The sequence below is a fragment of the Rhamphochromis sp. 'chilingali' genome, assembly GCF_963969265.1.
Source record: "Rhamphochromis sp. 'chilingali' genome assembly, chromosome: 17".
NCBI lineage: Eukaryota > Metazoa > Chordata > Actinopteri > Cichliformes > Cichlidae > Rhamphochromis > Rhamphochromis sp. 'chilingali'.
In genome coordinates, this window is record NC_137944.1 from 21715712 (window position 1) to 21741978 (window position 26267).

General features: G+C 40.7%; 1 protein-coding gene and 1 long non-coding RNA gene across 5 annotated transcripts in view; both read right to left on the bottom strand.

The window, feature by feature from the left end:
* Positions 1-26267, bottom strand: part of LOC308384407 — a 373851-nt gene that overhangs the window by 63294 nt on the left and 284290 nt on the right. The gene's annotated exons all lie outside the window — the stretch shown is intronic.
* trps1 (trichorhinophalangeal syndrome I) overlaps positions 2839-26267 on the bottom strand; it is a 118314-nt gene continuing 94885 nt past the window's right edge. For all 3 annotated transcript variants that reach the window (XM_080862943.1, XM_080862944.1, XM_080862942.1), the window contains exons 10-11: positions 10799-10921; positions 2839-6762 (exon numbers count right to left, since the gene is read on the bottom strand). In XM_080862943.1, the coding sequence (XP_080719069.1) occupies positions 5149-6762; positions 10799-10921 (1737 nt within the window). In that variant the 3' untranslated portion in view covers positions 2839-5148. The remainder of the gene's footprint in view (positions 6763-10798; positions 10922-26267) is intronic.

A 26267-nucleotide genomic window follows, 5' to 3' on the forward strand; every position in this document is an offset into this window, starting at 1 on the left:
TCCCCCGAGATTCCTCTCACCCCAACATGAACATCTATTTATAATTTAGTTATAAATGTATAAACTCTCAAATGAACAACAGAACAGATATCTGCGGCATACTTAGAGTACAGAAAGTATGAATGAACAAATTTCAATAAAGGTTTCTTTATTTCAACTTAAAAAGAACCCAAGGATTTCACTTCAAAGGAATTAGTGAAACATTATGGCATCTGAAAATACATTTGTCTCCAGTCTACTGAGAAATCCTTTTGAGTCAGATGACATGTAAAGAGAGGTAAGTGAGGAATCCCATGACAATGTTGAGAACCTTTACCAAAGATTTTCTGACTTTCTCAAAGAGTATTTAAACATTTTCTTTTAACCAACCAGAGGCCGATTTAATTTAAAGAAGCTTAACCTAAATAAAGTCTAAATAAACATGTAGATCAGCCTTTTAATGTGTGGGGTAACTGAGTTTAGCTCAGCTTTTGGGGTGCAACATTCCGTAATACAAACGCTTAACTCCCGTTTAAAACCTCCGTATTCTCTTTGTCTACTGAGAACATCTTTGTACATTCATCAAATGATGGGATGCAGGAAAAATGGAGGAGATGCTAGAGTTGTAGCAGGTGAACAAAGAAAAACAAAGGTGGGATGGAGAGGTACAGTGAATAATACATTAAAAAATAATAGATGAGAAGGAAAGAAATAAAGTTGAAGGGAGGTAAAGAGACAATATAGAGGGGATGAATCATCCACTTTAGCCTCATTTGAACTCATCCTCCCTTTATTCATCCACTTCTCTCCACATATTCTTCAAAGGCACCCATCCATCCCTCCCAGCAGGCATCCATCCCTCCTTTTCTTGTGTCTTTTAAGAATGGTGAAGCGTCCTTTCTATTTTTTTCTCTCTTTTTTTTTGCTACATTTATTAATGTAAACATTTTTTTCATTGTTTTTTTTATCAGCAGCCGATAAAAAAAAGTAACCAAAGAATTCATTCTAAAAAGTTTTAAAAAGCACAAACATAGTTCTGAAAATAACAACAATTAGAACAATCTTTCTGAAAACAAAACAAAAACAATAAACCCCCAGATTCATCAACCACTACCTTTTTGAACTGACCCAACTGGCACGTACAGTAATATGTTAAGACCTGGTCACCGAATGAAAGGCAAACATCAGAACGAGAGATTCATTAGACTTTGTAACTTAAGGAGTTACGATGTTTTCACTTGACACGTGTTATTGGAGAAGTTAAGCAAACCCTTCTTATGCATTATCGTACAGATGATCCACTGGCAGTTTGACTGTAAAATGCAGCATACAGTGCTTAACAAATTTAGAAAAAAAAATGACCTTACACTACCTAATGTAAAGTTAATGCCACAGCTGTCCTATATTAACAGTGCTGATAATTACCAATGGTTAACCACCGGTACGGGAAAGCTCTTTAATAAAAATATTTTAATGCTAAAATATAATTATTGTTTTTAATCTATAATTTTCAAATGTACTGCTTTAAAAAAAAAAAAGCAGAAAAAAATAATAAAACACATTATTGTTGCAATGCAAAATTACAGTTATTTACCTGCTTTCTTAAAAAGAAAAAAGGTTTTGTGGTTGAATGATTTGCTTAATTAACTCATTCACTGCCAGCCATTGGCAGTGAATGAGTTAAACCCATTGACTCATTCACTGCAATTGACGGCTATAGACGTCAATGGCAGTGAATGAGTTAATTAATTTCTGACCACTAAGAAGAAGTCTAGTATGTCTGCTTAATAAAAACACAAATTCCTTTTATTTACCAGAAAATTTATGTAATTCTTAACTCTAAACAAGTTTTGCAAAGATTTCCAAAATATTTCCGTTTCTTGTTTGAAAGGTGGACTGATAAATTTGTTAAGTGCTGTATGCAGTTTTTTAAAAGTTAAAATACTGCTTCAAAATGAATTACTGAAGTATTAAAATTAGCCAAAAGTTCAGCTATTTCTTTTTGAGTTTTAAATAGAGAAGAGAATGAATTTTACTTTATAATTCTAAGCCTTACTTTTGGTTTAAGTGGATGAGCAATGCTTAGGCTGTTAGCATCCTAGAAACCTATTAGCAGTATACTATCTCTGAAAACTTCAAAATAAAAATAAGTGAACAATTGTAATTCCAAACCAGTGATGGGAATTTTCTGAGGCAATCCACTTGGTAAAAAGAGCTACAACAAGCTACTGACAATGGTTGCAAATGCTCCGACATTCGCATCAAAATAAAATCCAACCTTAATAGCAATCCAATGTAATTTTACAGGGGGAACTATACGTGGTTCTAGTTTTACTTGGCAATGGACTGTTACCAATGCAGTAGAATTTAAAAAAAAAAAGCTAATTTAAACTGTTTATCTGGCATAAATGCAAAGTTAGCTGTAATGCTAACCGTCTTAGAATAATGTGTGAATAATTAACATTGCATCCACCATGATATGGGACCTGGTGACATGGCCGTGTCTCTGTTTCAATCTCCAAATTAGGTCCTTTTCTTGGCATTGTGTCTCTCATATAAGTAACTGAGGCATATGGCTCAACATTCTACAAAGTAGTGTAAATATATGCACAAAAATGAAAGTTTAGCACAGCAAGCAAACATGAAAAGTTTGAACAAACACCTGACCGATCGGTCAGGCAGAAATCGTAATCGATGACTCAGATGACTTGGTGGTGTGAGTGCATGGAAAGGAATATATCAGTTTGCTTTCCCACCTTCTGTTCTACACGACTCATTGCTTACATAACATTTTTAATGCAGACAACAAAACATATTGATTTGAAAAGTGGTACAAGTTACCAGGCACTAGGTGGAATATTCGTCATTCATGTCTTTTTGGATAAGCATAGAAAAATAGCTTCCCCCCCCCCTCACATTCTTTAGCTCGTTCCTTCCTGTCTTTTATTTTTATATTGACATATTATGTCCTTCAACAGAGTCCGTTGGTGTTTTCTTCTTTTGTCGCTGTTGTTTTCTAGCAACTAAGGCAACACGGCTAGAGAAGTCATCCCATCTTTATCAAAAATAAACAAGATGGCCACCACTTTGATATAACAGCGGGACTTTCAAGGACATGACTGTTAGAAGTTTCTCACTGATGAAATTTGGTTTAAACTAAGACTCAGTTATGGAAACTGTTCCAAAAAAACAGCAACGAAATCACTGATGATGGCGTACTGTGCGATGGGTCAAATGGAGTTGCAAGCCACGTGAAACTTTTACTTCATTGAATTATTAAAACATAACTTTGCAATGTCATCTCGTGTTCTTTCAGTATTATTTAGGTCTTTCATGTAACACCTCACACCTTTAGGAAAAAAAAGCAACTTATTTTGTAGATTTCGCAGGTGCTAACATGCTACATAGAGGTAACCTAAGTTGTACCAAACTCTCAGTAATATGACATCAAACACTGTAGGCAAAAACATCTGTAGACTCAGTACAGAACAAAGGTTTATACAGTTAACTCAAAACAGTTGTTCCTTTTGATAAGATTTGGGGTTTTACTCCCTAAGTTCCTAAGTCTTTCTGTAAAACTGTGCGACCTAACAATTCGTAGACATAGAAAAAAAAAGTTACATACTGAGACCATGTTGACTTATTAACACATAAAAACACAACAAGAACATATATAAGAGAACATAAGAGAACAATATGTGACATGCTAACACAATTAGGCCATGTACTGTAAAACTGATGTGTCACATGCTATGAAACAGGTGGGTTGGTGTGCAACATGTGTGACCCCTGAGGACTGAAAAACCAACTGCAAGCCTTCATTATGTTTACATCATCATTTGGGGACGGACACATCCTTTGATCCTTACGCGTAGAAATGCAATTACACAAATGCACACATGCACACACACCCCTCCCCCTCCCTCCCTTGTTGTACCATTTCTACTAGGCGGCTGTTATAAATGTAACAAGTCTCATTAAGAAGCTCAAAAACAAGAGAAAAAAACTCACATAGGCTAATTTTTATAGTACCATTTCCTGCAAAAAGCATTTTCCTTTACAAAATACCATATTATATATGAAAGTGTAGCAAATTGCATTTTTTTTGTACGATAGCATCATCATCATCATTATTATTACCGTTATTATTATTATTATTAATATAAATGTTAAGCGGGTACTAGATGGTTGTTGGGCAGGCAGCCAGGCACATAGCTAGTATCATGGCACAGAGGAAGGTAGAAAATAATGTCACTTGGTTTAATCCAAACGGATAGAGAAAACACTTCGGCCCGGAGTTTAACCGGTTTTATCAAGTCAAACTGGCTCAGCAGTTCGAAAAAGTCCCAGCTGACTCAAAACCCGAGAACCAAGAACTTGATCAGTTTCAGAAAAAAACTGGCTAAGTGAAAGAAATCAACTGATCACTTTTTACCGAGGTAACACCAACTCAACTGCAGCCCAGCATAAACTGGTTTCAAACTAACCAGCTTTAATTAGTCAAAAAAAAAGAAAAGAATTTTGGTTTTAGATCTATTTGCACAGAGAAAAAAAACAGTCAAAAACATGCTCTGGACATGAACAAAGCAATCCTAACCAGATCACATCTGGCTGTACCAAAATAAAACCGTCTTAATGATACATTAGACTAGTTTGGACCAGCTTTTTTTTAGTATGGTGCATAAGTAATCAGCCCAGCTCAGTTCAGTTCAGGTTAATTATTTTGCTTCTAGTTTCTTTTTTTTTTTTGCTCTCCTTTATGGTGGCCATGCAAGTGCTGAGCTCCCAAAAGTTATCCAAAATATAACCAGTTCAACTTTTAGCCCAGCTTCCAATGCCCTTATGTGGAAATCGCATGAAGTGGCTGCTTATTAAAGGTGATTTCAACTCCATGCCTGTTGTTGAATGCCTGCCACAGAGCTGTCAAGTGGCAGTCACTCAGCAGAGGATTCGGGCAATTTCTTCAACTGCCCCTGCTATAGTTCAGCTGGATCCTACAATGATTTCTGACCATTTGACAGCCGGGTGCTTCCAGCATAAGGATGTGTTCCTTTTAGTGCCCAGGATAGGCCCATTTTGACATGAGCTAGCCTCCAGAAACATGAAGGCATACAGCTTATTCATCCAAGAACAACGCTCTTAAAGGTTTGCATGAGTCAAAGAGATCGATTAATTCCCATCTGTGTTCTCATCTAATATTTTAGAGCCAGCAACAGTTGTGACCTCTGAGCTTCTCGTGACGTCATCGCTGATGTGCGACACCTTTTTGCCTCCCAAGTCCTGGTTTGTCGCGGCATTGTCCTCTCCTTTTGCTTCTTTTTCAGTCTCCGTTTCATTGTCAGTGCCATCGCTGCCTGTGTGTTGTTTTGCTTGGTTGTCATGACACGATTCTACTACATCACCTTCGCCGGTGGTCTCATAATGACCGTCTTCATCGCGTTCCTCCTCTGTCGCATTTTGACACTCGTGCTCCGACATTCCCGCAGCGTTCTGAATGTTGCCGTCTTGCATTTGACATCTCTGTTGCGTCGTTTTGTCTGTGTACCTGTGTAAGCCTCTCTGTATGTGCGTGGTGAAATCGTATCGATCCGCGCACACGTGGAGGCAAAAACTGCACTGGTATGGTCCTTTGTCACCGTGGCAACTCATGTGCAGGGCATACATCACCTCATCTATGAAGTAGATCCCACAGTGGACACAGCGATTGGTCAGGTCATCCTGTGTGGCCACCTCCACCATTTTGCGATTAGACGGGACACTTGACTGACATGTTGACAAACATTCTTTTTCTTCCTTCCCTATCTCCTCACCTGGATTCCCTCCTTCGTCTGTCCTCTCCTCCTCCTCTTTCTCTCCTTTCCAGTTACCTCTTAGCCTGTCAGTTAGCGGCGACTCCTGCCTTCGCCTTTCGGCACCATTTGTGGACACGTGCGCGTTTACAGCACTTGTATCTCTTTGTCTTATTGCGAGATCCAAAGGAGCATCGTTTTCTAATGATGATGAAGTAGGGGTTTGGACGTGAAGAGGAGGAGGAGGATAGTGAGTAGGAGCTGGAGGTGGAGGAAGAGGAGAGTAGGGAGAGGCGCAGTAAGGCACCGTGTAGCTTTGCTGATGATGTTGTACTGGAGTCACCATCGCGCTAAGATAATGAGCGTTATTTCCAAGGCTCCCGGGGCTGCTTAGATTACTGATGCTACCAGGAACCCCAGAGGCGGCTGCCATCTTATACTTGGTCCAGAACCTGAGCCAATCTGACTCCGGGGTCAACTCAGGTGAAATGGTTAATGGAAGGGGTAAGGAGAAAAGAGGGTACTGATATTTTTCAATGGGTGAACCTGGAGGTGAATAACTAGACGGTTTGGACGGACGCATGTACTTTTCAATTGGACTGCCTCTTTCCGATCCCCCTCCTCCTTTACCCCCCTCTGCTTTCGATGTTATACCTCCCTCTGTGATACCGCCATTGCCCTCCGCTCCCACTGAGGGGGCATGTGAGGGGAGGAGAAGAGGAGGCATACGCCTGTGGATCTCCAATGTTTGATTGGCCAAGAAGGCTTGCGTGGACCGCGGTGAGCGTGAGCGAGGGGAAGGCTGCTGGTTTTTGACTGACGCACAGCTCCTGTCTGTTTCCTCCCCGTTCATGCGCTCTTCGCTGGTGATGCGTTGTTGCTTGGGGGCAGGGTTTTCAGACGAAAGCGAATCGGGGTTGAGGCGTTTTCGGGTTCGACGGCGGATGATTTGCTCACCGTTGTTCTGCTTGATGATGTTTAGAGGTCTGGGTGTCTGCAAGGCAAAGGAAACACAGAAGAATGAGCAAGAGGGAAGGGAGTTAGACAGTTAGTAATATATGAAGCGGTAATTCGACTTCATCATGCTGATAACTTTGCTGAACTAATTAATAAATGTCAAGCACACATGCCCCGGTATTACTTGACTATGATAAAATTCCTACTTAATGCATAGGTGGTCTCAGAGATTAAATAACCATTGAGTATGCCTTTGGTGCAATCGACTGTGGATAAAAAATAAAGCTCTCTCTACTTTGACTAATCAGCCGAGTATAACAATTATTTAATCATAAAGCTATCATAAGCATATTTGGTGAAACATAGAAAGCAATACGCACCACAGTCAAGATCTAAAACAGTAGCTACTGGTTTTAGGTTCCCCAAAGTTCCCTAAAAAGCCCTTTGTGGCAGATTACAGTCTGACAGTCTTTCTTCTTTTATATTGATTTGAAGTATAACTAAATGCATCGCGATGAAAGAAAGACTGATGAGGTAACATATCCTCCAGATGACTGTGGTTTTTGCCCTCGCCACAAGGGGGTGCGGGCGGACTTACATCTGTTGAAAGTGCAACCCTCTCGCACTTACAGTGCACTCATCTCTTTAATCGAGTCCTATAATATGCTTTGTTTCAGCGTGAAACACTTACTGAAATGTTTTTTTTAATAAAACAGGAAAGCTAGAAACACTACAACCAATTACTAAAGCAGGTAGTGAGCTTCAAAGAAGGCTGTGTTCTGGTTTCAAGTGTTTTGGTTAAAAAAAAGGCAAAAGTCATGCATAATTCCAAAGAATAAAAACTGCTCATTTGCATCTAAAACACCAGATTTCTAAAACACCCCCCACTTATTTAATTCCCCACTGGGTTTAATAGTGTGAGTATAAAAAAAAATCTGAATGATGATGAAACTTTTTTTTTGATGGTGATGCTAAACACATGCCAAAAACACACACACGCACACACGCACACAGCTTGTCTAATACATTTCCAAACAAATCACTGAAAGGCTGTCTTTGCTCCTAGTAAAATAAACCGTTCAATTTAAACTGTCTTATAAGGTGCCCAATCAAAATAAATGTGTCGCTAACCCGCCATTATTCAAGAAAGACATTCACATTATGAGCAGTGACCTCTGCACAGCAATGTCAAATTCAGTTAGCATACAGGACATGGCTTTTCAAAGCTTCAAAAACAGGTTTGCAGAAATTTGTCTTTGTACTGTGTAACTGTGTTCGTATCTCCAGGTATACTTTTACATATTTAGAAAGAAACTTGTGTGTATACCAATGATGTAGGACCTTGAAATACAAAGTGCATATTTGCGGATGCAAGCCATCCACAGAAGACCGAGCAAGATATTGAGATGGATAGACACTTGGGTACAGGAAAAAAACTCCAATGCCTTCAAAATGTGTCCTGTGCCTATGCTGGGAAACTCTTGGGTGATTTCCAGTAGCCTTTTGTGTATGGAAATGTATTCTTATGTTCGTGTTGATAGCCTGTGACCGAATGTGTGTCTGTCAGAGTATGTGCATTAAGTATGCTTGTGTGGGTGTGCATGTGTGCACGCCAGTGTGTGGGTGAAAAGGGCAAAGACAATGTAATTTTCAGCGTGGAGTTTATCAGTCACTGTAGAGCAGCTACCGAAAATATTTAAGAGCAGAACAGTCACTTCTATTGCAATTTTAATATTATTATAATGATTCGGGGATACTGTGCTGTGCTTATGTAAACATATAATTAGCGCATTAATGTTAACAAGCAAAAACAATCAAATACGCTTATATAAGCAAACTCAGAAGGGCAAAACTCAGATTCAGGGACCTATTAATGCACATGCATTTCAGCGAAGTGTTTTCAGTCCTTCGTTTGGCAAGCTGGTAAAAGTTAATGAGAGAGTTGTCTCGCTGAAACTTCTTGACATATGGATCAATATCAAAAACAAGATTCCATCATTTGGCAGAGTGGCACTCGCAAAATATAGCAGCGAAATCCACAAACATTTCTCTTTTTCTGGCTTTAGAATTTGTGTTTCTAAAGACCGACTGGTGCACAGAAGGACGGATAAAGGGAAGGGGGTGTGAAATAAAGAGGGAATGGAAGACGGAAGCACGAGACACAGTGATTCAGAGCATGATTTAAATCCATTCACACTGAGAGAACCACTGAATAAACTATAAAGATGAGGAAAAGCCTTAATTTCGGAGTGGGATACTCATAATCACATTTATCTCACAATGCAAGACACAAAGCAAAAAAAAAAACAACAACAACAACAAGCAGCACAAGTTTTTGCTACTTCTTCTCACTCAGTCACTCACTGTTTTGTTTTTTTTGCTTCTGTTTTAGCAAGAATTTGACTCGATCTTCCTCCCTGTCCATTCCCTAATTATCCTTTCCTCCTCTTTACTTTGTTTACTTTGTATTGCCAGTGTCTTCTCACAGCAGGTGTGACCACATGGTGTTTTGCCTGTTTTAGATTGGAAAATGAAATCATATGCTTTCCTTTTAAAACTTCCTAGAAAAGCTTTTTATATATCTGTGTTGTATCTTTTCAATTACATGAGCTGTCACCTAAGTAACTGCAGAAAGTGATGCTTATTTATAGGGTTTTAATGTGTCTACAATCCTGTGGGTGCAAGTAACTCAAACAAACAGTGAGACACACACATGGCTGCTGTAATTTTGTGCACTTTTATGGTTGTAGGGGTGACTTGGTAGAATACCTGGGCTGTGGTTGCTGCTAGCACACATCACATAAATCTGCCTTTCTGTCTGTTCCCTCCTTCTTCCTAAATGTTGCTTCTGCATTCTCTTCTAATCTCTCCCATCTTCCTCCATCTCTCACTCTTCATTCACACCCCGACCCTTCATTATCCCCGTCCTCCTTCTTACCTTAATCTTTTTCCCTTTCTTTGTCTTCCCCCCTTCCTTTTTTTCCCTCCACTTTTTTTCCTGCCCCTTTATTCATAACTCTCCCTTCCCCTCTCTCACTCTCAAGTGTTTTACTAGCTGCTATCCTCTCTAATAATGTGTGTAGAGCATATAAAACTTTTATTATGGGATATAAAATATGGCCGTCGTGAAGATTGCCAAGAGTAGAGGGAGCCGGGACGTGATTGGAGCAGCAGATGAGATGAACGGGTTGAACCAAGGACATCTGCAGGGGCAGGAAGCAGTAAACTTCAATAGCTTGTCATCTTCCGAAAGGTCTTTAAAGCGCCATTGGATAATGGCAGCATATAGCTCAGGGTTGCAACACGGTCAGTCCACTAATGCATTTATTATCACTGTGATCGATCACACAGAAACGTCCGCACTGAACTTTCGCACACTGGAAGCAGGGTTCGGCATATACAGCGACGCTCTGAAGTTGCTTTATGTTGTTAGTATTAGCAAACCGCTGCGATTAATGAGTATGCTGAAGTGTGTAATTGGCTTAAACACCTTAAGAACATATCTGAGGTGAATAATCTTGATATTCTGAAGTCAACTAAATTCCAGGCAAGTTTTTATCTCATCTGTAATTCATGCAGTCTAATTAAATTTGGGATTTCCATAGACTTTCCCTAGGCTTAGATGGTAAAGTTGATTCATTCCATCATATTTCTCACTCCATGGATCTGGCTCCCTGTGACTGCTGAAACGGTCTGTAACTCCCACCAAATCAAATATGCTTTCTCCAAAATATTACACTTTCACAGCAGGACCCACAGAATATATACAAGAATCTACCCGCGGTGTGCAGCATTTTATTTGCTCCGTATGCTAATTGGCCAGACAGGAGGAATAATAATTAGTGGTCAGAACCACCCCCGTGGATGTAGTATAAAAAGACACCAGCAGGACCTTTATGAGGAAACGTGTATATATAGGAAGTGGATATAAGTTTGGCCATTAAGAGCATATTAACTTCTGTATAACAGGACACTTGTAGGCATTTGCCTACATTTTATTTCCTCTGCTTGCATTGTTTTTTAAAATGTAAGAGTGCAGCTGGTGAAGACAGAAACACCTGTGTGCGACTTACTGAATGTAGTTTTTGGTATAAACCACATGCGTTGCAGACGTAGCCTCCATTGGCATTTTTCCTCCACAGCGATGTCTTGGTGGTCAGACAGTTAGCGCAGAAAACTCCACTACCTCTGCGCCGCTATAGAGGAAGAAGGAGAGAGACATGTTAGAGAGTGAAAATAAAAACATGGTGTAATGAAGAAATTTGGTGAGGATAAGAAAGATGGCAAATCGCTGGAGGGAAAAAAAAGTGGGTGGGGGGGGGGGGACAAAAATGAACTTTTTGATTCCTTTGTAATTTTCATGCCACTCAAGTGCAATAGGCTGGTAGTTAGGGTGGGAGACAGAGGGAGAGAACAGATTGGCTTGGTGGCAGAGAGATGATGGACTCTCATTTATCACACCTAATGGGAAATCCTATTGAGAACATTATTCTTCTCTACAGTGTTTTCCCTGCATAGAACAAGGTTAATAAAAAAAAAAAAACTACCTCAGTGAAAAGAAAATGATGTAGTCGAGATGACTAAGTTGTTTTCGAATATTCGATAAGATCGAACATGGACTTATCTAAGAAAGACATGAGGCACTGCGGTAATTTTGTCACTTGAAAGACGTGGGAAGAGATGAGTTATGCTTTCACCTTGTAGCATAAAGCGTTTTAGTGTTTATCTGAACTGCAGCAGGTACTTTACAGGCAGGCGTTTGACTTTTACTGTATTAGTGTGCAAGTTCTCATATACACACCTCTGCAGTTCACAGCGCAGTGGTGCATAGAAAAGTAGTGTGTGCAAGGAGGGGTGGGGGGGTGAAAAGGCCAATTGTCGTGGCAACGTGCTCCATCACAGTAATGAGCCAATCACAACGTTTCTCCATCCCATTAAGCCTCTGGCCCCATTCACCACCTTTATGACCCTGAGAGGACAGCATACCTCATCTTTCTCCAGCGGAACTCCTCTGTCAGTTTCTCCCTCTGTCTGCCTATCTATCCTTTCCTGAAACATCCCATAATTATTCCGCTGCGATCTCCACTCTGATCTCTTTAGCCTTTAAAGTGCTCACTATTCCAGGGTTCTCCTTTTCAGCTTCTTTTTAACTGATAATTTTTAGTTATAAAATTCTTAACTACTTGGAGTTTTCATCGCCTGCAGTACCATATCAAAAAATAATCAAATTATCCTAAAACTGGATATGATTCTGTAGAAGAAATCACAACAGGGCCTCAGGAACACTTCTGAAAACACATGGAGCATGCTGCCATCCGGATGACAACACCAAACAACACTGTGTTCTAAATGAATGTCTCTGTGGTAAAAGAGTCCTTATACTGAATGGGCCCGCCTCATGTCCAGACATGTCACCTGTGAAAAATGTCAGAGGCTTGACGATGCAACAAAGGATGTCCCACAATGCCATCAAGAAAGATGAAGAAATAATTTGGCTTTCAAAACTAGAGCAGCTGCTCTCCTCTGTTTTAAAATGTTTGCAAAGTGTTGTTATATGGAAAGGTGATGTAACACATTGGTAAGCATGGCCCGCTTACAACTTTGTTTGAAATGTGTTTCTGGCATCAAATTCAAAAGTAGCATTTAGCACAATAACATTTCACAGTTTCACAGTCTGACATGTTCACTCTGTGAAATTAAATGTAGGCTTTTAAGGATTTACAAGTCATACAAGCGTGCGGTATGAATGTTGGTAAAATCTGTATATGCAGTTTGTGTATCTGGTCTGCCATCTTCCTCTTGCTGTTGTGTTACTCCGTGTTCCCTCCAACATCATGGGGCTATGGTCCACTGGGACCTTCTCTCTGCTGTTTTGTTTTATGTTTATGACAGTGCTGAGAGCTTAGCATTTTTTATTTTTGGTTTTTGGGCTCAGAGCATCCACTGTTCGAAGTTAAAGACATTTCAAGTTCTCACAAAAGAGTGCCACACTTCAATCAGGCTTTCTGTAGTCTCAGAGCTGCAGATGGAAGCACTACCGGCACTTCCACCGAGCATCTGTTTTTGAGCTACGAGCTAAAAGCAGAAGAGCCCAGTGGGCACAGCACTGTTCAGTTTATTTTGCAATCTAATGCACCGGAAAGATCACAGCACAATTAACCACTTAACATAACTTTGGGAACAGACGTTACACACTGAATGTGCATGGAGCATTCAGCCTGAGCAATCCAGTGCAAATACTGCACATTTGAATAGAATCATTTGACATGTTAGTGTAGGTGTGTTAAGAGCTATTGTCATAAGGAATATTCCCATTGTTATCCCCAGCAAGAACATGAGATATTCTTTGAAATCCAAGGAAAATATTTAAATCTATTTGCTTTGCTGCAAATTTAAATGCAAAAAAGTCGGATTTTTGCCAATTTGTTTTAGAAGTTTGCAGTTTTAGCTGATAAACACTAATTTATGATGATGTTCTTCATAGTATCTGGATCACACTGGAGAAACATTGTCTCTCAGTTTCAATATGTGTACAAGAATCTTGCTTCCAATGTTTCTGCATGTATTAAACACCTGAGCTAAAACTACCAGTCTTTAGGGTACACGTGTTTTCATCCATCTGACATTAGACAGCACAACACTTACATTAGCAAATCCTCTCAGCGGCACACTGAGCTTGAGTGTGTATGCCTATTCGAGTGTGGTGCACACACCATACGGTCACCACATGTAGAGAGACGGAGCCAGGTGATTGATTGATGTATGCTTCCTCTGTGGATGTGTGTGTGTGTGTGTGCGTACGCGTGTGTGTATGTGTGTATAGTGTTGCAAGCCAAACAGTGCGTCTGTCATCAGAATTCAGTTTCCCTCTGAGCGCTCAAATCACTCACATATGGCCCCACAGCTGCCCCTGAGAGCAGCACACACACCTGAAAATATTGGCTTCCATTGACTAATGAAGCTAGATTTGGATGAGAAGCGGCAAGAAGTGTATGTGTGTGTGTTGGGGATATTTTGGCTACACCAATAGTAGACTACAATAATACTGCATGGTGTGTGTCTGTGTGTTTGTGTGTGTGTGTGTGTGAATGAGAGGTTCAAGTGTCAATTACACAGGAAACTACAGAAATAGCCCGCACCACCGTCCAAAATGTGCACGTGCATGCACGAATGCTCTCTCAAAATGTGGCTCCTGATATCCAACTTCCTTTTCAATCATCAGCTAGTTGGCTTGACATTTGTGGAAATGTGCAAGCTCACATGCATCATCAACACATCAAACGTACATACACACATTTCTATAAACATACTGTACTGTATATATATATATCACATACTGCGAATACTTTGTCTGAATTTGTCTTGTTTTTCTCGGACAACTAGTTTTGTGAGCAGGGTAAATTAGTGTGTACCTACAGTGTGGGTGTGCACTTTTTCTGATTCATTACAGATACCTGGCCTCTTCCGCTCACCTCACCCTGCAGAGAAGGGCCGGCTGTAATTAGGGATCGGGGTCTTAATGACATCTATTTATCTGCGGCCTATAACAGCGTTCAATCAGCACCGCAAACAACGCCCTCTGACGCGCACACAGGCAGACAGTGCTCGTCAGAGGATCAGCGGGCCAGGAAATTAAACTCTTTATCGAGTTCTTCCTAATCAAGCCAAATTCAAACCAACAAATGCATTTCAAATTTATTTATTAACCTTTAAGGATATGTTATGGGAGAGTGCCCCGGGCCCAGATAGGATATGAAATGTTGCTATTCTTATGAACCTATAAAGACAGTTGGGACAAATACCTCTCATTAATTAATCGCCCGAGGATAAGGTCACTATAAACAGCGAGTATACATTATAATCTAGCAATGAGAAGTTGACAATATGTTCAGATTTTATCAGTCTCCTGATGCTTGTAAAAAGAAAAAAACTGAAGAAATTAAGAGTACAATCTACTCAGGGAAGGCTGCATATAAAACAACATTTATTGGTTTAATAACTTCCACAATGAGTTCGGTCAGTCAGCGCTCGAATGCACAAGCAGCTCTAGCGGAAAGCTTTTGTCTGGCATTAGAATTAATGCAAGAATGCATAAACGAGGGTACGCGATCCCGCTGCTGTTTGTTTGGGGAAACATGCAACATCTCACCGTAACATGTATATCATGACTTTAATATGTTTGCGATGCCACACCAGCTTCTCATTCAAGAGTTCGAAGTGGCTGCTTTTAAACTCAAATAGAAGTTGGCCGTTTTCATTGCCTTTTTTGGTGACTTTACTCATAAAACGGCCTAGTGAATTATAACTTAATTTTCGAGAATCTGATGTTGTACTCAACATCAAACATATGGTGTAACCACGCTGTGGCTGAGTGCTTCAGCTTTGGCTTCGAGTCCACTCTGATTTTCTCCTGAAGCCATAAATTTACAGATGTTATACCAACTGTTTACATTGCACAGTCTTTTAAATCTTTATGGAAGAAGTAGCCTGAATAGATAAGCATCCAAAGGTTTGGGTCTCATCGCAATACTGAGGCCCTCAGATTTAGTTTAGCATCTGCAACCAATGTGCACCAGCATTTTAAAACTCTGGTGGTGTAGCTTCAGTTGAAGGAATTTGGCGAGGCCAACTGGTGGCCTTCACATGGGCTGCTGTTTAAAAATTCAACGTTTGTCATCTCTCAGCATTTTTCTGTAATTTCTTCATTTTAAACATTGAGCACGGTGAAGTAAAGGTAAACACGCAAAACATTTTAAATGGTCCTTGACGAAATGTGGCGAAACAGAGAGCCACACAAGAGAGGAGACTGGGGAGAGAGAGAAGAAAGGCATCCATTTAGGCGCCCTGTGGTCTAAAATATATTTAAAAAGAGGGCTTTCCAAACAAAGTCTTTCAAAATGACATTACATTTAATTCACTTAAGTAGTAAGTCGGCCTTGCTTTTAACACACAGATGCACACACAAAAGGAGGCGCGTGCACGCACGCACACTTACACTGACTTGCATTAAATCAGTGATTATTTAATCAAGCCAGAAGACCAGCTGGAGGAATTAACTAAATTCCATACTGCCAAGACCAATATCCTATACACTGAATCAGAGAGATACGCATGCACTCGAACACACACGCAAGTTCTTACATAAAAAGGGGAAGAAATAGTCCTTTGGATGAGGATGCAACGATAGTCTCAGATAAAGATTAGCTAAAATTTATCCTCCAGTCACACACAAACTCACTGAAAAGCATCTGGGTCCAATCTAAGAGAACCCCGTGCAGGTTCTACCCACCATTATCTGTTTGTGTGTGCAGGTCTCAGTACGTCGTTTGCATATGGCTGCAAAAGTCCATCTGTGTGGTTTTGTCTGAAACTACTGTGCCGTAAATGGGTTCTTCTAATAGAATAACTGAATTTAAGTCAAATAAATTTAACTTGGATTTAATGACTTAAATTTTGTTAGTTTATTCTTACTGAACAACGAGAAACAATAAAATGAACAAAGCACATATTTGTGCACATGCACGCTTTCTTAAATATTTATTAAAATAATTCTTTTGCCCCTCAGCAAATATTTTATCAGTTAAGACAGATGAATAACTGAGCAATGTAATTAACTGCCTCTTCACTGAGTCTCATTCTTTGCACGGGTTCCAGTTACACAGTTTCAGACTGCCGCTTGAAATCGTAGCCCTTGTTCTGCTCCACAGCCTCTGTGATCTTGGTGTGGCAGCGCATGAAGCAGTTCTCCTCCAGCTGCAGGTTCAAGGCAGTGGAGTTGGAGTATGTTAAACCAGCAGCTGAGAATCTCTGAAGAAGCAGCTCAATGATATTGTAGATCGCCACAATAGCAATATACTGATATCTTTCATGTTTACTTCTTTTTCTTTCAGCTGCTCATCCTCCTCCATCTCAGCCTACCTCTAACATCCTGTTTTATCTCACAAACCCTCTACACGCTCTCCTTCAATACATCCTGAGGTTTTCCTCTTTTTCTCCTGCCTGGCAGCGTCATCTTCAACATCCTTTGTCCAGTATATCCAATCTGCACATGTGCCCTCTCAGCCTTGCCTCTCTAACTTGGTTTCCAAACTGATCAACATGAGCTGTCCCTCTGATGTACTAATTTCTAATCTTGTCCATTCTGCTCTCTCCCAATGAAAATCATCATCTTCATCTTCAACTCTGCCTCCAGCTCCACCTTCTGTCTTTTTGTCAGTGCCACCTTTTCCAAACCATACATCATAGCAGGTCTTACTACGATCTTGTAAACCTTCCTTTTCACTCTCGCTGCTTTCCTTCTGTCACAAATCACTCCTGACACTCATCACCACCCACTCCACTCTGCCCGCACTCCCTTCTTCACCTCTCTTGTGCCCTGTCCATTGCTTTGAATGGCTGAACCCAGGTATTTAAACTCATCTACCCTCAGTGCCTATCCTTCTTGCATGTTCACCTGTCCACCTGTCTCCCTCTCATTCACATATGTATTCTGACTTGCTATATCTTCAGTGTTTTACCAAGCTCTAACTATATTTTAAGGAAATCAACATGTCAACCTGTGGCCACCAAGAGACAGAAAAACAACTACATCAAAGGGAGTAAATTTACTAACCGAGTCAGACTCCAATGAGCAAAAGCACTTTTAAAAGGACAGCTGTCCAGTAGGAGTCTCAGAGGACAAGGAGTAGTCTCTAAGCCACTTCTGAGGTTAGGGGAAAAAGGTCAAAAAACTTGGGGTAAGCTAAGACGTGCTAGGATTTCAAAGAGGATGATAGTGACAGTGCATCAAACCCCTAGTGAAATAAGCTGGTGGGAAAATTCAAATCTGGTTGAACACACGTACAGACCTGACTTCTCTCTGACCAAAAAGAAGAAGCAGGTTCAAAGACAACCTCCACCCTCTGGTTTGCATCTATGTGGAGAAGGATTCGTTCAGCATGAGGATAATATCCCCAAACACACCTCAAAGTGATGCAAGAACTACTTTAAGATCAAAGAAGACCAAGGAGTGATGACTTTCATGGACTTGGGTCCACCTGACCTCAATCCCAACAAACACCTGCAGTGCCACTGAAAAAAGCCACAGATTCCTGACATCACAAGAAGCACTTTGGATCATTGTCAAATAATGTCAGGATAATGAGGGTTGTAAGTTTAAACAAAGTTGTGAGGCATTAAGGTAGAGGGAGATGCAAATAGGGACATTCAATATCTTACAAACACATTAGAATATGACTAACATTTTAAGCGTATGTGTTCATTCTTAAGTCTTTAGCACAAAGTCGATTAAACTGTTTAAAAATCAGTTAATCTTAATCAAGTCAGATGAAATGAGAGAGATTCACACTACCAGCAATCTTTGATTCATTGCTTAAACAAACTAATTACAAGCCAAAGCCTGAGAATGTATTTTTAAGCAGGGAACAAGTTTTTTTCTTAACTTCTTAAGTGAAACCTCCTACATTTTCTGCTGATTATCTGCTCACATGATATTAGCAAGGAGGAAGAAATAGTACAGCATTAAACTTCCAAAAATGCCCTACCCCAGTAGCTCTGTGAAAGGGTACAACCGAAGGACTAATTACCCCTTGAGGAATCAAGAGACCTTTTTAAAAAAAGGATAATGATGACACACTGTAGAAAAACATTATAGTCTGTGGAGTACTTTGCCTTGACTCAGTACCTATAAGCCTGAGAGCCTGAAAGCAACAGGTTTTGCAAGTACACAGTTATGGAGCATTTGAGCAGTTTGCAATTCTAAAAGTACTTATTAAATGAGTTGTACGTGTCACTAAAGCAGCGCGAACTAATGAGGAAAGTTGAGAGGAGAAAGGAATTTGAAAGAAACTGTTGCTAGAATCAAAATTGTCTGTTTCTTATCACAATACCCACTGTTCTGTCACAGTGAGTGTGACCTTGAGCTTCCAAGCACAGCCTGTACCAATAATACGACCATCTGCTTCAGCAGCCCTCAGACACCCACCCCATTCTCCATTATCTCCCCTCTTTAAAAGCAGCACCAACAGAACTTAAAGAAAATCAAATTTCAGAGCAAAAGCGCTCAGCAGTGAGCCTACTGTGGCACTGTTTATGAGCAGAGGTTGGCAGTTAGGATGACTCGCAAGTGAAATTTCCAAATAAAACACATCCTCAGACATTAGCTATGTAGGGAGAGCGGGACCAGAATATTAACATCCTGTTTTTGTAAATATCTAGCGAGATAATGCCAGAGAGGGCACCCCTTGCTGTGAATAAATACATACGGCATGATGACAGCGTTTGAGGCAAAGCCCAGAACTGGCTGACACTAAAGCATTTTCTTTAAAAGGAATGCAAGTGACTGCTTACAATATAGCTATGTGTGGAGATCAAAATCTAAACAGCTGTCATATATCAGACCACACAAGTCACATTCTCACTCCTGCCAAGAAGATTAGGCATAACAAGCCCTTTATCCCCGCTGCCTTAGGCCTCTACGTGACGGTATAAACAGAAGGAAGGCGATGATTGCTTGTCATTGATTGGTATTTATGGCTTTGCAAATTGTGATAATGATGACAATGGTGATTCGTCTCATGGTTGTCGCCTGAAAGTCTGTATCAGCACCTTATACTGGTGACTTTCAGTTTCATGCAAGAAACTATCAATACCCGCCAAAGTGGCAGTGGCCCACCAGCACAAAAATAAGCTTGAAACATATTCTTAGTAACTTTGTTACATGACAGGTTGCGATAGTGGTGAAACTGCAAATACGCATGCGGATGCAACCGCAGAATAAATATTTTAAAAACAGTCTGGACAGCTGAGGTGCTGAATAAGAGTGAAGAAATGACAACCAAGATCCTTTGTTAGTAAGAAATGTCAATACACATACAGTACACGTTCGACTTTGTGTGACAGTGAAATAAAAGGTGTCAGCTTACACAGCCAGTCTTTTATTCTAGGCCCGCATATCTGTGTGTGTGTGTGTGTGTGTGTGTGTGTGTGTGTGTGTGTGTGTGTGTGTGTGTGTGTGTGTTTATGTCTATGTGTTTGTGCTGAAGCCAGACGTAAGTGTCTAAAGCAAAAGCAGGGGAGAAGAAAACACCGGAACACGATGACATCACCATTACACGCACACCTACGCAAACACATCTCCAACCGTCAGACGAGAAGAGTGAGGTCAATGCATCTCTCTCTCTCTCTCTCTCTCTCACAGACACACACAAACACACACACGCCAGATATGGGTCACACACTGTGGCCCACTTCCCTCATTTCATTCATTCAGCCTTTGCGATCACTCCTTTCCGGATCCTTTTCTCCTTCCCGGCTCTGGTCTATTCATCCTCCCTCCTTTCAGTTAATACGGCACGTTGTTACCTTTGTGACGCTGCAGCGAGACTCTCGATTCCTGTGAAATGTGCAAAAACTGGCCTGTGCACAAACACAGGGCAGGCAACATTTTGGCGAAATCCTACTTCCATTGATCTAATTTTGATAAACGATCTCAGTTGCACTGACTTCACAGTTATGTGTTTCGGGTAAAAGTGTGATAACCGGTGGAGTGTATGAGAGGGAGAGAGAGAAAGATAGAGCGCAAGAGATGCAAAGGGAAGAAAGGGAAATCATTCTGCGTTGATCTAATTTTGATAAACAGCCTGAATGTATGCAGACCTGGAGTCCGTAGACCCGGAGATCGGGGCTGTGTGTTTGTGTATCTGTATGAGGTGAGTTTCCATCTGGACTACTGATGAATATCAAGTTCTTTGTACTTCTGTTTATCAAGCAACTCGTTTTATGAAGCTAAAACTCACCGTTTTGATAAGATAGCGTGAGATAGACTGTGTGCATTTTCTTGTATTCCTGATTTAACCTTGGACTTTCTCTGTATGGTGATAGAGGAAGAAAAAAAACAAAAAAACAAACAAAAAACAATTCTCTATGTTGTGCTTTTTATCTTGGGAAATACTTCACACTGCCACCTCCTTAAGCATTCCAATTTATTCATTTTAAACAATCTAAGAGTAGAAATAAACATTAAAAAAACTACATTTTGTTCAACTCAAATCAAACCAAGGGGTTTGCATTTTTTGCCATAATCGACCACTTGCATGTTTTTAATCTGGCAATGTGCAAGACGCTCTCGATTATAAAGCCACACGTGCATTTCCTTATCTAAAATTACATTTTAATTTCCTCCTTTTAAAGCAGAGCACTTCATGACCCACTTCACACTGACCGGTATTCGACGTGTGTGTGAGCAGGATGTATACAAATGAAAGTCGGTGTCTGTGTGTGAATGACTGGGGAGCAAAAGAAAGAGAAAGAGAAAGAAGTGCGTGTGCGCGCGCGTGTGTGTGTGTGTGTGTGCGTGCGTGTGTGTGTGTGCGTGTGTGCGCGCGTGTGCGTGTGTGTGTGTGTGCGTGTGTGCGTGTGTGTGTGTGTGCGCGCGTGTGCGTGTGTGCGCGCGTGTGCGTGTGTGTGTGTGTGTGTGTGCGTGCGCGCGTGTGCGTGCGTGTGCGTGTGTGTGCATGTGTGTGCGTGTGTGTGGCGTCATGGGAAGGCCCTGTAGGTTGACATAAATACACATGCACGTGTACACGCACACAACACACACACACACGGGCAATGTGCACATAATCTGGTGTGGAAACCAGGGCACTGAAACCTTAACTCACCCCAAAACGGAAAGAGAGAGCGAGAGAGAGATGGAAATATACAAAAGAGCCTCATTATAATGGTCATCCATAATACTTGTTGTTTTATCCACTGGTATTAAGTGTCTTATTAACTGTCTTTAGACTGTTTTTACTGTTTACCTGAGAATAGTTCAGGGGGCTGATTCCCACACAACAAAAAGACCCACCTGATCCACTCAGGTGGTGGACTTTTGCTTTGTAAATTAAGTGAAAGTGTCTGTTTGAGGTGCTGAAAAGCTACACAGCCGGAGTAGTGCCAGCAGCTGATCAGTGCTGTATGTTCGGCTGATCTGCTAGCTTCAGTTTTGTCCGCAATGGACGATGTCCTGTTATCCAGTAGTCATGCAATTGTATAGATATGAATGAGGAGCAAAAAACAACGTAATTTATGTGTGAATAGGTTCAACTCCCATGCACATATAAAGCAATTTACTTGTCATGCATCACTTAGCTGGTTGTTGTAATGGCTATTCTATGCTCCGGGCAGTCAACTGTAAGCTGCGGTTGGTTGCCGCTTCAACCGGTTGCCTCAAATGAGTTTAACTCAGTAATTGCACACAGTGACTCTTCCTGTCATTGCTACAAGACCCTGAATATCACTGGCAATTCAACATAGGTCCTAGTCTTCCTATGAGTACGGCCATGGCTACTCTCAGTAGTTGTTCTTTCAAACTTGTAACCAAAGGCTTCAATCTTTAAGCACATGCATATTGTAACCAGATTTGGACACCCAAAGCTCTGATGTTGTATAGCCGGAAAACTGAGTACATATTCCCATCAGTCACAACATTAAAAGCACCTGCCTAATACTGTCACTAAAAACAGCTCTGACTCCAGTGGGAATGGACACGTGACCTCAGAGATCAGGTAAATCTCAGCACTCGGGTTGTAAAACCACAGTGCCTTGTGGGAAGTCATGCATGGATTAAACTTCTCAGGAAAGCACATTTCTCTCTATTAACAGAGACAGGAAAAGTTTTCTCAGTCCCTAAATGTTCATTTTGAACTGATGAGAATAGCTGTGATGCTAATTGTTTAATACTGTTTTAATTTAAACAAGTTAAAGATGGGCACGAGTGTAAACTTGCACACAGACACACACACAGGCGCTACACATTACAACTTAATTGCTAAACAACCCTGGACAGGCAAGATTTCCCTAAATGACAAGAGCAGAAAGATAAAAAAAAAAAAAAAAAGACTGAAGAACAAAATACGACTGAGAAGAAAAGGAAAAAGAAGCGAGAGAAGACTCAACCATGCTGCACAGAGCAGCGTATTACACCTCTAAACGACCTCACACAATGCCCTGCACACACACATATTCTTGGCAGAATGACTATCTTCCCAATTAGCTGTAGAGGGGAAGTGTAAAAAAGGGGAGAAGAAGAGGAGGAGGAGGATGAGGAGGCCGGGCTTGAAAAGAGAGAATAGTGAATTGACTAGAAAAGAGGGAAATTTTCACATCATTGTCATTTCTAGTATTGTTAACTCCACAGCGCTAAGTTCTCTTCTTGACAGGTTTTAATTTATGTTCTAACACGGATAAATGAACTATTGTGGTGCACCGCTACATTTACCAATCACTTTCTCTACCAGTCATCCAGTTTAGCCATATGTGTCAACTCCTCACCCACCTGGCCACACGCCTGTCTCTTTCTCTACGCCCTGTCAATCTACTAAGCAAATGCTGCAATTATGAGCACAGAAAAAGAGCAGACGGGAGGAAAAGATAGAGGTTGAGCAAGGTTCAAGACTTTGCTGAAGCTGAAGATTTTCAGATTCTCCTCAAGCTTCAACCTGATTGTAAATAGTGTGTTTTTTTCTGCTGTGTGTGAGCATCTGCACATGTATTTTAGTGGCAGAGGCCACGGCAGTGGGAAATGAGCAACACAGAGTGGGCACAGAGGTCAAGGTGATGCCTGGGAAGCACAGGTAGTATACAAAACACACACGCACACACACACACAGGATTCAGTAACACAAGCTTTAGACACAGTGCACAGATACAAACCCACAACAACAGAGTAATAGAGGTAGTGAAATATAGGCAAGCAAAAGAATGGCTTTTCTCTGTGAAGTGTTAATCGGCTAAAGTTGTGATAACTTTTACAAAGCATTAATTGTTTCAATCCCTGTGTTTACTGCAGCGGTACTCTAATAAATTTTAAGCATAATGTATAAAAGTATTAAAAGGTCAAGTTAAAAGAAAAAAGTCAACAGTTTATAACCAAATCTGTTTAAAAAACATAAAAACAATGCTGGAAAAAGTGCAAAAAAAAAGATTTGTAACACTATATGCTCTGAAGCCCAGTTTGCAGTTGATCAACTTTACCCATCAAACTGAAGCCAAAAGGACAAATAATAAGCTCAGTCAGCTCATTAAGGTCCACTCATAAAAATTCGAAAGCCATACTGGAGTCAAAGCAAACAAATGAACACCACTTCAACAACCTAATGAGAGCTGAGCCAGGTTAAATGTGCATATAAAAAACGAGTTTTAAAGAAGATGATGAAATTGAATCTCAATACATCTGCCTGTCTCTATCTATCCAACCAGTTTTTGCTCTGCATTCAGTCACTTGTGGAAGCAATTCACACCAAGAGCTCTACCGCCTGCAATAACGAGTGCCTGAAATTAATGACATTGATTTCTTTGAACCATCATTACTGTGGAAGTGACGGCACTTTATAATTTCTTTATGCTCGTCTCGGTATGAGGTAACTGTTAGCTACTCTTAAACACGCTGCAGTGTTGACGACTGTATGCCGACATTAATGATGGAGAAGACAGTGGGCTGATAAGGTACTGCTGTGTCTGGTCTATTTAAGACAATGTCTGCCATGCCAAAGCTAAGGATTTATTATTATTTATGCGGAGGGACTTAGAGATGGCGAAGTATCTATGCTTGTTACTGCGAAAGAGACGGCTCGGAAAAATGTCCACAGTTTTGGTGCCTGTATACACAGACGCACAGAGAAAGCAGAGAGCATATCTAAGTAGTTTACTATGCTCCCGTATGAAAGACACTCATTTAAATTTGGCTTTTTATTCTGAATTTGAATAGAATTTGCATTCAGATTGATTGTAGACTTGAATTTTTCATAGGGTGTCATCCAGCAACATATTAATCACTAACCATGAATGAATGAATATTCTTTATTGTCATTGTCACAGGTACAATGAAATTGAAAGATGTCTCTGGTCAGTGCAACATCACAAAAGATAAATACTTAAAAACTATAATTAAATACTTAAAAACTATAATGATAGGATATAAAAGATAGAAATACATATAAAATACAGTATACTCATACCGTAGATACACCCAAGCAATCCAGGCCTAAGGCCCCATACAGACACTCAACATACGACCTAGTTGATATATCACTCAAACAATCAATCACTCAGTCAATTTGTTAGCGCATCCAACAAAACATGTCTGAAAGCATTCCAACATCAAGGGCACAAATGACAACAGGGGCAATGAAAGTCATCTGCTTTTAGTAGCATTGAGACATGATATTGCAATTGGGTAGAAACTGTGTTTGAGTCTGTTAGTCCTTGTGTATGTTGTTCTATACCGTTTACCTGAAGGCAGCAGTTCGAACATGGAGTGTCCAGGGTGTGAGGTGTCCTTTATGATGTTATGGGCTCTTTTGAGGCAGCGGGAACTGTGTAGGTCTTTCAGTTTGAGGAGAGGGCAGCCGATTGTCCTTTGGGCAGCGTTGATTACTCCCTGGAGTGCTTTCCTCTGAGCCACTGTGCAGCTAGCGTACCATATGCCTATGCAGTACGTTAGTATGCTTTCGATGGAGGCTCTGTAGAAAGACACCAGCAGTCTCTGTGTGATGTTGTTCTTCCTAAGCACTCTCAGAAAGTACAGTCTCTGTTGTGTCTTTTTCAGTAGCTCAGAGGTATTCACACTCCAGGATAGGTTTCCCTCTATGCTGACTCCCAAGAAGCGGAAGTCTGCCACCCTCTCCACACAGTCGTCTGCAACCATGTGTTGCAGATGAATCATCTCACATGTTCTCTCGACTGACATTTAGCCCATTTTCAGCATGTTCTTCCCGCCATTTGTCTCTGCCCTCACATTAACTTTTATTGAGGGGGAATAAAGCTAACCCTTCTCCTGGTCGGTAGCCGCCAGGTAGTCCAACTTCAATAACGATACAAACATTGTTGCTGTTTAGTTTTCTGTCTTGATTTATGTCCAAAGTGATAGCAGGGCTTTATTTTATTGTGACACTGGAAACAATTGTACATCCACAGTGTTTGTTTGACTTTGTGACCCAAAGTAGAGTTTGTACCCGAGAATGGCTAATGACGTCAGACTCAGGAAGTGGGTGGGCAAACTGCAATCGGGAAATAAGAGGCAGCCTAACTGGACCTAATGCTACTCAGCATTTTAACACAGGGAAGCTGAGTATGGATGGGAAAATAACTGTGCAGGTATAAACCACAATTGTAGACCACTAAAGCCTCCATGTTTTTTTTCCCTGCCAGTTCACTCAAGAGTCATTAAGAACATTTTCAAGGAAAAAACCATCAGGGGGTTATCAAACCCATAAGAATGAATCCTCTGGGCATCATGAATACTCGCCTTGAAATTTATGTTGATGCTACATACAGTTACAATCAACATAGTTCAATTCAGATCATCTGCCCCACAGAGTCATTTCTATACCTATTATGCTAGTGTGGCGCAGTCTAGTGAAAACCGCATATCACTCAGCAATCTGCATGCTTTGGGGTGCACCATTTGCATGCTACAGCATCCCTGTGTTTAGTATGCAAATGAGTATGAGATGCAAATGCTCTCTTGTGTATGTGTTGATGCATCTGCACATTCACGTG